The following is an 11,648-nucleotide window of genomic DNA, read 5'->3' on the forward strand; positions in this document are numbered from 1 at the left end:
CAAAATGTGAAAAATAATGGTCATGAAATCATGATTAAAGCACTGCATCTTTATACAGACATGGCACATTTACTCATATGCAGAAGGCATAGGGCACCAGATAGTGCTGCTTAGTAATTTGACAGAGAAGCAGATGCTAAGTTTGTTCTCCCTAGCATAAGTTCTCAGTTGCAAATATCATCTGCATTCACTCAATATAGAAATTGAAGGATGAAGAACACTTTGGCTTCAGGAGCCAGTTCAAGAAACTTTGAGGGAGACATTCAACGAAAGGGTAGCTATTCCATTACATCATTGCAGATCAAGTATTCTTTTCCAATAATATTCTTATAACAGTTCAATAGTATTGATGTCTAAGCTTTAAATTCCCCAGCAAGAAAGAAACTGCTCAAATACTGTTCAAAAATCTTAATGATATTCTCCTTAATGTTTGGATAGGCACATCCTCTTTCTCTGTGTAATGATCCTTGCCAAATAGGGTATAGCAAGACCAAGAAGGAATCAAGACCATTTTGCTGCTATGATTGCCATCCATGTCCAGAAGGGAAAATTGCAAACAAAGAAGGTAAAGATTTTTGAGAAGTGATGTATAAACAAGGTTATTTATTTATTTGAATTATGTATTTATTTAGATTATTTATATGAGTACTGATCTTAAACTAGTGACTTTGGGTGGTGTACAGGGATTAAAAACAAAACATTCCCTATGTGTACCAATTCTCTTGCATTTGAAGATGTTCATAGTGAAAAGGATTGTGAAAATCATTGCATACAGATTTATAACCAATAATAATATAGAAATAAATAGATAGTATGTGATATCCAAGATAGAATGAAATAGATAACATATAAAGGTTTTGGGTATGGGCCAAGGTGACAGAACCCCTGGTTTTGATGCCTTTCCCATTCCCTATCTTACACGTCTATTTTCTGCCATTTGCTGGGGAGGGGAGGAAACCTGAATTTCCTTTTAACACCTTTTACTTTACTTTTTGCCCCATCCCTTTGATGTCCTTTGGGGTGAGAATGGAATGTTCCTCCAGCCATCTGCCTTATCTCTGGCAATGAAGAAAAGTGGTATGAAGGTTTTATAGTCTGGGAAGTGGCACCTTATCTCCCTGTTCTCACAACAATTTCACACCTGTGGATTGGCCAGTTTGAATTGGATAAATGCACTCTTGGGGTGGGGTTTTAGCGGGGTTCTTTTAATCTATCACTCTCAGCGGGAAACTTCAGATCCTGCCTTCTGCTCCTGCTGTCAATACTTCCCAATAAAAGTTTCCTGTTGAAATGAAGCTGGTCTCAAGAGTTCTAGTTTCTTGGAAGTTTAAGTTGAAGCAGGTCCTTACACAAGGTTTATGGCCATCAATTTCTCTCTGATCCTCAGTGAATATGCTTTCATGGTAAAATGATTAAATATTCAACGTCACTGTTGATATTTAGTTTCTATCTAGAGTTATGCAACACTAAAGCTTGATGAATGAAAGTCAGTACACAGAAGTGTTTTCTTTTTTTTCCCCAGACATGGAAGACTGCTCTCATTGTCCAGAAGGTCATTATTCAAACCATTACAAAGACACATGCATTCCAAAACAGATAACTTTCTTATCATATGAAGAACCCTTGGGGATCAGTTTGGCTATCTGTGGTCTTTCATTTTCTTTTATTACAACTCTAATACTTGGGATCTTCATTAAATACAAATGCACTCCCATTGTCAGAGCCAACAACCGGAATCTCACCTACACTCTCCTAGTTTCCCTCCTCCTCTCTTTCCTTTGTGTTTTATTATTTATTGGGAAACCCAACAAGATTGTGTGTCTCCTTCGACAACCAGCTTTTGGAATCATCTTTTCCATGGCAGTTTCTTGTGTCTTGGCCAAAACTTTTGTTGTGGTTCTAGCTTTCATGGCCACCAAGCCTGGATCCAGAATGAGGAAATGGCTGCGGAAAGGAATGGATAGTTTCATTATTCTTTTTTGTTGCCTTATTCAAATCACTATTTGTATCATATGGTTGGCAATTTTCCCACCATATCCAGATTTTGATATGCACTCAATGTCTGAAGAAGTCATCCTGGAGTGCAATGAGGGATCAGTCACTATGTTCTACTCTGTTTTGGGTTTCCTGGGTTTCCTTGCTGTGATCAGCTTTTCTGCTGCTTTTCTAGCTAGGAGGTTACCTGACAGTTTCAATGAAGCCAAATTCATCACCTTCAGTATGTTGGTCTTCTGCAGTGTTTGGTTGTGCTTTATTCCAACCTATCTAAGCACAAGGGGAAAATATATGTTGGCTGTGGAGATCTTCTCTATGATTTCTTCCAGTGCTGGCTTACTGGTGTGTATTTTTCTTCCCAAGTGTTTTATCATTGTGATGAGACCTGAACTGAACAATAAGCATCAGCTCATGAAAAAATAGTTTTAAAACTCAAATAAGTTTTAAAAATCAAATACATCAACCTCATAAGAACTTTATAATTAGTTCTTTCTCAAAATTGTGTTTTTAGGCTGAACTGAAGAAATTGGAAGCCTTCTCACAAATGGTTCCCATTTTTTTGTTTTTATCCATATCTGTTACTTCCTTCCTTCCTTCCTTCCTTCCTTCCTTCCTTCCTTCCTTCCTTCCTTCCTTCCTTCCATTTGGTATGTGTCAATCATTCTTACCTATAAATGGAATATAGGTTTTGTTAGTTCAGTCAGTTGACTTTTATGATTTGGAATTTTAACAATTGCATTTTAAAATAAAATATTTTAAATATTCACTGGTAATTCTTGATATTTTAAATGACTACTTTAATCCACATTTTCTAACTTCAATGGAAGTGCATTTTTTTATTAAATCAGTATGGGTTAGTAGCTAAGGTACTATTAACTAAGAAAAACTCAAGTTCAAATCCATCCATAGACAAGATTCTGAGTTACAGGCCACGCTTCTTAAGCCAACATGGCTGTTATAAAGAAAAATTGGAGGAGGGAATACAGTCAAATGTTTTGAGGTCCTAGAGGCTAACCAGTAAATAAATAAATAACAATTCCTTTCTTAATCAATGGACTAAAAAAACCCCAACAAAATTACAAAAGGTCTTTCCTGAATCAACTGCTGAATGGAGTTGAAATGTTAAAACTGTCTATCAAACAAATATGAAGTAATTTTCTTCAAACCTTCTTGAAAATGGACTGGTGAACTCAGGTTAGAAGCTTCTGGATGATGCTATTTTCCTAAAGACAGGTGCATTTGCAACAACACTCCACAATTTACTGCATTCCATCATTGAAGTGATATAAAATATTGCTTTAGCTTCCTCCTGGTCTCCATGTCTGTTAGTGATTTAGAGACATTTCTGATGCATGTATTTCACATTGCTTTATCCTGTCATATACAGTTGGGAAAGAGGTGAAATGAAAACTTCAAATGATTCATTTCCTAGTAAGTTAAAAAAGAGTTCTTTTATGAATCAGCAGTTTAAAACTAGATTAGAATTGGAGTGTTTGGTTAGTTTTGTCCTCATCCTCCCTCCCTCTCTCTTTATCTTCTCTCTATATTATATCTATCTATCTATCTATCTATCTATCTATCTATCTATCCTTATTTTTTTAAAAAAAAGAGTTCTGGATACTCACTATTGAAGTCTGATCATCACAATATGGATAGGTGGAGTGTGTCATGGCTTAAACAAAGGAGATTTCTGGGGCCTTTGAAAAAACAGGCTGTCAAAGGTTACAAAATTATTTCCAGAGATTTTGGATTCCACCAATTCACTATCAGGCAGATTGTGTACAACTGGAAATAAGTTAACATCATTATTACCTTTCCCAGGAGTAGTTGATCAACCAAAATCATACCAAGGATGAGGCACATAATAGTCTGGGAGGCCTCAAATAATGCCCTGTCTAAGGAACTAAAGGCTTCTCTTGCATGTCACAGCTCACAAAACCATAATCAGAAGAACACTGAACAATAGTAGTGTGTATGGCAAAGTTTATTTATTTATTTTATTAAGTCTATTTGCTGCCCATCTTGCTATCCAAATTGCAAGGGAAAAAACACACCATTCTCCAAAAATAACATTGCTTCACATCTACAGTTTGCAAAAGTCCACCTGGATAAATCAGAAAGCTAATGGAAAAATGGACTGTGGATGGATTAGAGGAAAATAGGACTTTTTAACCTTAATGAAAAGTGTTATGTTTATTTTATGTTTATTTATTTTTATTTTAATCCCATTTACATCCAGCCCTTCTCCGAAGACTCAGGGCGGCTTACAATTTAAGCACAAACCAATGTGCTTAGCAATAGCTAAGTGAAAGCAAACACTGCTTTCCTGCATAAGAATCTTATTCCATCCATGATAGTGGCAGGATCATGTTTTGGGACAGTTTTGCTGCCTCTGAACCAGGACAGTTTACCATCATTGATTGAGTGATGAATCCTGAATTTTACCAGAAAATTCTATGGGGAAATGTCAGAGTATATATTCATAAACTGAAATTCAAGGAAAAGTGAGTCATGCTAAAAGACAACAACTCAAGATTCAAGTTGTAGAATCAAAGAATGGTTAAAGCAGAAGTTGGTGTTTTGGAATGCCCAAGTTCAAATTTTGACCTTAATCCTATATAAATGTTGTGAAAGGATCTGAAGTAGACAGTTTATATAAGAAGAAATGGGCTAAAATTCATCCAGGTTAATGTGTAGGATTGATTAATCAGTTATCAAAAACAGTTGGCTGCAGTTATTGCTAATCAAAGGGGAAATATCAGATACTGTAAGCAAAAGTTCTAATACTTTTGCCATGCACAAATATGCAGCTTTGTATCATTTTATTCAATAAATAAATGAACCAAGTATGATATTTTTGAGTATTTTATTTAACTGGTTTATCCTCTAATTTCAAGACTTGTATGGAGAAAAAAAATATTTTTAATCCATGGCAACTAGAAGGCAAATTTGCCTTTATGCATGTCTTTAAAAATGACATTTAAAGTTACCAAAATAACCAAGGTAACATTTTGCAAAGCTCAGCAGATTTGGATTTGGTCAGTATTTAGATAAATGATAACCCAAAATTCCAGGAGTGTAGCCTATATTGAGCAGTCCAACAATACCAGAAGACAATGAAAGCCCACTTAAAATTGTTGCAAATAAAATTATAAAGGTGTTTCCACAGGAAACAATAAAGGAATTTTAATTATACTTTGTTTTTTTATCTTGTGTGTGTATCCATTTGGAGAAATTTTTCCAATTTTAATCCAATGTTCTTGAGACAGATCACTGTTTATTGTCTCAAGGGAATCTGGCATATTTTCTTTTGAGTTTTGTCATTCATTTTCACAGTTCAAGAAATCAGAATTCTGGGTAAGTTATTATCTCAACTGTAATGAAACATTACCTTCTTGCCTCTTCCAAACCCATGGGATTTCAGGCCAAATGGAAAAATGGACCTCAATAATGCTATTAATGTTCCCATGACATTCTGAACCATGGCTGGAAGCCACATAGCTCTGTGAGTTAATTTGATAGCATGTGGCATTCTCTATTTTTGTCTGAAAAACATCTCACAAAGGCAGGTCAGACTGATCTGCTTCAAGGACGCTGTTGGAAACAGAGGCATTTATATACAGAAAGAAGACATTCATGGAAGATGTTAGTATTCATGAAGTTACTATTAACAATAATGCCTCAAGTGGTGTGCAAAGATCCTATCCTTCAGTGTAACTTGGTTGAGCCTCTTCCTGTTCATCACACATATCACCAGCTTGGAGATGTAAACATTGCTGGCATTATTTCTGTATTCTCAACATTTTCTGACCCCATTGATTTCAGTCAACATCCTTCTCAGGAACTTCAAGATGGACTTATGTAAGCACCTCTTTCATCTATAATCACGCTCTGTAACTTGCTGTTCAGCCATATGGTGCTCAAAATATTTTTTACAGAACTTATAATTTAAAAAGTGACTTAAACATTCTTCTTAATAACAGGTGTATCAAACTATGGTCAAGCTACAGTTCAGTTTCCACATGAAGTGGATAAAAACTTTTTATTTGAAAGCTGCTCAGAATCACTCTGACATGGTACTGTATACATTTGATTGTTTGGTTAATCAATCAATAAAGAGACCAAAACTCATTTAATAATAATTATTTCTAAGTATAGAATGTGGAAATAAAATTATGAATGTGGAGATAAAATTATGAAGATGTAACTATCACTAAAATCTGTATGGCATATAAGATCAGTGATTACCATTTCTCGGTTGATTTTATTAGTAAAAATATAGAATTACATTCTTCTGAATATAACGAAGTTCTAGGAATATATGATTTGCTACAAGGCATTTTTCATGTATTACAAAATAACTTTTCCAATCTCAAGCCAGTGTTTGCATTATTATTATTATTATTATTATTATTATTATTATTATTATTATTATTATTATTATTATTATTATTATTATTAAAAATCACAAAGTTCTGAAGTGGTATATATGTGCTACAACTTTGCTAAGCATTTTACAGGATCCTAGCAGAAGAGTAAATATATTGCACTAAAATATGTTCTACCAAATATTCTACTGAAATATTGCATATTCTAAATCAGATCCTTCTTAATATATTATGTAACATTTGTTTCAGAGTATCATTTCAGAATTACCAGCATATACTTGCTTTAACATTTGCTCTCAAGGAGATCAATGAAAATATCCAGATCCTACCCAATGTCACACTGGGCTTTCAGCTTTATAATAGCAATTCCAGTCCAAGTTGGACATATCTTGTCTCAATGGTGCTTCTCTTCAACCAGGGTAGATTCATCCCTAACTACATCCGTGGGGTGCCAAGCACTTTAGCTGCAGTCATGGGGGGATCGGACATCTGTCTCTATATGGCAACTGTCCTGTGCATCTACAAAGTTCCTCAGGTAAGATATGTTGAAGTTCCATAATACTTCCTGAACAAGCTTGGAGTATTTTGCTTTTATGATAAAGAACAAAACCCTTTGATATATAGTCAGAAAGGAAACTTTAAAATGGCTGATAGTGAATATTGATTAATTGAATCAACTGGCACACAATCATCCATTTCTTATTATTCAGTGAACATTCATGACCACAGATGAAGACATGGCTTCTGAGAAGTTAAATGTTTTCTTAGGTTAATATCAAAAGTACAAGATATTCTAATGATCTAATTTGGTTGAAGTAATATACTCAATTTCAAACTCCAAATAAAGGTAAAAGTCAATAAAAAGAGAAAAAGAATAAATATACATTGACTGAAAGACGATGTGGGGAAAATGGAAATAGAAATGTTTCTTGAAGAGCAAACAGAGATTTGAAATGATCAGATTCCCTAAAGGTCCTAATGATTTATCTGGACTGTAGAGCAGACTTGTCATTAATGTATAATATATTCCAAGTTTTGACTTTCTGGGGAAAAAATAAAACATTTTTGGCATTTTGAGTGTCCTGGTTTCCCTAAGTGTTTGCCTCTCTAGGAAAATAGTGTATCCATTAAAGAGGGTGGAAAGAAGAGAGTTTGGGAATATTTAATATTCATTTACATTGGATTTTATAAGCAAACGACCACAAATAATGATACATCTTACCAGATAAATTGGGAACATGTTGGGGACAGGTAAAAATATAAGTGGTCCTTGATGATCTCAGAGCTTGGTTGCTTTCTTGCAGATGTTTCATTACCCAAACTTGGTAATATCATCAGTACTAGTCTACTTTGGGTAATAAATCATCTGCAAGAAAACACCCAAGCTCAGAGAGTACCAGAGATCTCTCATTTCAATCCTGAGTTACAAATATTCTCCTTTACAGGCAAATATTTCCTAATCTCACACTAAATTAAGATTCAAATTTACTCTTTCCTTTTCTAGAATGGCTATTTCTATATTTCTTCTTCTTTTTTTATTGAAAAGTTTTAAAATACATTTTATCTTTAACAATCCCCTCCTCCCCCTCCCCTACTATTTCTATATTTCTTCAACCCACCCCCCCATGAGAGTTTTTTGAGGGGGGAAAAATCTTGATTACTAAAACTGAAACCAAGGTAGTCATTTTGAAATGAACAAAATTACTTAGATAATGTTTCAATATGCAAACACAAGAACACCCAAAAATTCAATGCATTTTCAAAGACCCACATACAATTTTGCAACTGCAAATATTTATCATTCTGTAGTTGACCTATGGCTCTGCTCCAGTTATGGATAAAGACACTCAAGCAGTTTTCTTCCAACAAATGTTTCCAGATGAATCCCACCAATGTAGGGGCCTCCTCCAGCTATTGCTGCATTTTAGATGGATCTGGATTGGAGTTCTTGTTGTGAATGATGACAAGGGAGATAAATTTATACAAGAGGTGCTCCCCACATTTTCCCATCATGGCATCTGCTTTGATTTCATACAAGAGTTCCCTAGGGTAGATTTTTACATTGATTTTAATGATCTAATAGATGAAGGAATCCACATATACCAAGTTCTCATGAACAGTACAGCCAATGTCATAGTCTTCTATGGTGAAATTGAATCTATATCACTTCTGAGAACGTACCTCCAATTGTCAGAAGTAGTGGATATACCAAAGAAGACAAAAATGTGGGTTACAACCGCTCAGACAGATTGCACTGCCAGTTCATTTCATAAATCTTGGGACATCCATTTCCTACATGGGGCTTTATCCTTTGCAGTTCACACAAAAGAACTCCAAGACTTCCAGGAATTTCTTCAAAATCTAAATCCAACTAAAAATCAGCATGACCATTTTCAAAAAGATTTTTGGGAACAGGCATTCCATTGTGTCTTCTCAAACTCAAAAATGGAGAAATCTGAGAAAAAGTGTACTGGACAGGAGAAGCTTGAGACTCTTCCTACGTCTGTGTTTGAAACACACATGAGTGGCCAAAGCTATAATATTTACAATGCAGTCTATGCTGTTGCATATGCTTTGCAATCATTATATTTATCCAAATCCATGGGAAGAATAATAGTGAAAGAAGGAAGGCAACAGTTTCAGAATCACAAGTTGTGGTGGCAGGTAAGACCTTAAGCAGAAAAATGCCAAAAAATCACCATATCTGTTCATAAAATCTAACAAGTCATATTCTGCAAAGTTATTGACATTATGTCTAAAAATGAAATATAGTAATATCTTGGGCAGCTAAAATATTTATATGCTTATATTAAAATTACAAAAGTCCATGACTTTTGAATTATGTGCTGAAAAAGAGCTTAGTAACCTTTGCTTGGAATATTTACATTGAGTTTGATCCAAAATGTTCAATATCCCCATAGAAATTTAACATTCTATAAGATTCCAAAAGATATAGCATCAGATTAAAAAAAATCAACAATCAGTTTTGATTGTTCAAAATACCTTCATGTCCACTTTTTAACTTTTAGATCATATTGTTCTAAAGCAAACATTGAATACAAGAAAAAAGACTAATAATAATGAAGATTCTTACTTAAGAAAAATGCAGGTTGTTATATTTTTTCCCTTTTCTAAGCCTGTTTGTTTTAAAGAATAAATTGTTCGTTAATTTCTTCACCCTGAAACTTAAATAGTGACTTGTTAACAATGATTGTTAAGAGTGGACCCATCCATGCTTTATGGATAAGTACAGGTGTAATATCACCCTGAAAAGGTTGGTCCTTTGTAATGCTCTCATTTTTGCCTTTTTGAAATGCTATTATTACTTTTGCACTTGTCTATGTTCATCTAAGTTAAACACTTATAGCACTGAATAGATTCATATGGATTTTTAACTGGTTTTACATTTTATATCCTGCATTTCTATATTGAATTTTATTTAAGAAATATGGTATTTTATTTCTAATTACTATGATATTTGTTTGATGCTGGTCTAAGAAGCAGAATAAAAAAAATCCTTCCTTCCTTCCTTCCTTCCTTCCTTCCTTCCTTCCTTCCTTCCTTCCTTCCTTCCTTCCTTCCTTCCTTCCTTCCTTCTCTCCCTCCCTCCCTCCCTCCCTCCCTCCCTCCCTCCCTCCCTCTGTCTCTCTTTAGTTTCATTCTTTTCTGAGAAATGTCAGATTCAACAACAGTGTTGGTGGAAAGATTTCTTTTGATATTAATGGAAAAATCATTGGTGGATTTGATATTATCAACTGGATCACATTCCCAAACCAGTCCTTTCTTAGGATCAAAGTTGGAGCAATAGATCCTACAGCTCCACCAGCCAAGTTCTTCAACATCTCTGTGGATTTTATCACGTGGCCAGTAGGATTTAATCAGGTTATATATACAAATCTAGATTTCTCTGCCTACATCTATGTAGATAAAATATTATCTTTATTGATGGAAGTTGCATAGTATTATTCCTGTGCTAACCTAAGAATGAATGATCTACTGAAGGTGGGGGAAACATCTATAGGAATGTTGACATTTCCCATACAGTTTTTGGCCCATTGTATACTCAAAGGAGGGACGCGGTGGCTCAGTGGGTTAGGACGCTGAGCTTGTCGATCAGATGGTCGGCAGTTTGGCGGGTCGAATCCCGAGTGCCGCGTAACAGAGTGAGCGCCTGTTACTTGTCCCAGCTTCTGCCAACCTAGCAGTTCGAAAGCACGTAAAAATGCAAGTAGAAAAATAGGGACCACTACGGTGGGAAGGTAACAGCGTTCCTTGCGCCTCTGGCGTCTAGTCATGCCGGCCACATGACCACGGAGACGTCCTCGGACAAGCGCTGGCTCTTCGGCTTTGAAACGGAGATGAGCACCGGCCCCTAGAGTCGGAAACGACTAGCACGCATGTGCGGGGGAACCTTTACCTTTACCTTTACCTTATACTCAAAGGCAATAATGGACAAGGGGAACCATAGTTTTGATGTAAAAGCTCCAGTATTATCCATAGCACTAAGAGCTAGTGAAAATAAAGTGTCTTTGGTGTACAGCTTCCTCTCTCAAGAATGATTGGACTGCACATGTGAGGGAGACAGGGAGCATGTCATAATCTCAGAGTGTGCAAGACTGCGTTTTTGTTTTTTTTACCACTTTTGCTTTCCTTTATCTCAGCCCCTGTATCCAGTCAGCAGACCTTAAGTAGTCCTGGCTTTCTGGTTCTAAATGCCAGATTGGCCTGTAAACTGAAGTACTTGGCTTCTCTTCCCAGGGAGGATTGGAGGGGACAGTAAGAGGTTCCCATTCATGGAGGTAGGGTCTGGATCGAGGGATGGCGCTATATTTTGGGGGGCAAGGCAAAGTAGTATGGTGGTGACAAACATGGAAAAAGATACTGGGAGACAAAGAAGGGCTGTACTTACAAAATGCGGGGCTGATGTCTTACACCCATTTTATGTTTCAGCTCCTTGGTCTTAACCCTTTCACATAGCTAGCATGGATATCAGCTGGTGGGTTCTAAATATAGTTAGTCAGTAATAAGTCCTTTTCTATTTCGTTTTTTTTAAAAAAATAACTTTATTGAAAATTTAAAATAAAGAAATAAAAACTAACAACAATGATTGAGATAGAAAGGAGAAAAATGAAAAGAATGAAAGCCTCTCTCATTTGCAATTTAAACATTGTTGAGATGGCTAACCTGGCACACATTACCGAGACTTGTCTGAGTCCAGAAAGGGGGGGGGGAAGGATAGGCCTTTCAGAGAAATGCCCATCTTGG

General features: G+C 35.7%; 1 protein-coding gene across 1 annotated transcript; it reads left to right on the plus strand.

Moving 5' to 3' along the window:
* Positions 1–1,524: 1,524 nt before the first annotated feature.
* LOC308676389 (vomeronasal type-2 receptor 26-like) lies at positions 1,525–2,418 on the plus strand (the record flags this gene model as incomplete). The annotated part of the gene is made up of 1 exon (XM_081342201.1): positions 1,525–2,418. The coding sequence occupies one exon, from the start codon at positions 1,525–1,527 to the stop codon at positions 2,416–2,418; it is 894 nt and encodes a 297-aa protein (XP_081198327.1).
* Between the last annotated feature and the right edge of the window lie 9,230 nt (positions 2,419–11,648).

Source organism: Vipera berus (assembly GCF_964194415.1).
Source record: "Vipera berus genome assembly, chromosome: W".
Taxonomy (NCBI): domain Eukaryota; kingdom Metazoa; phylum Chordata; class Lepidosauria; order Squamata; family Viperidae; genus Vipera; species Vipera berus.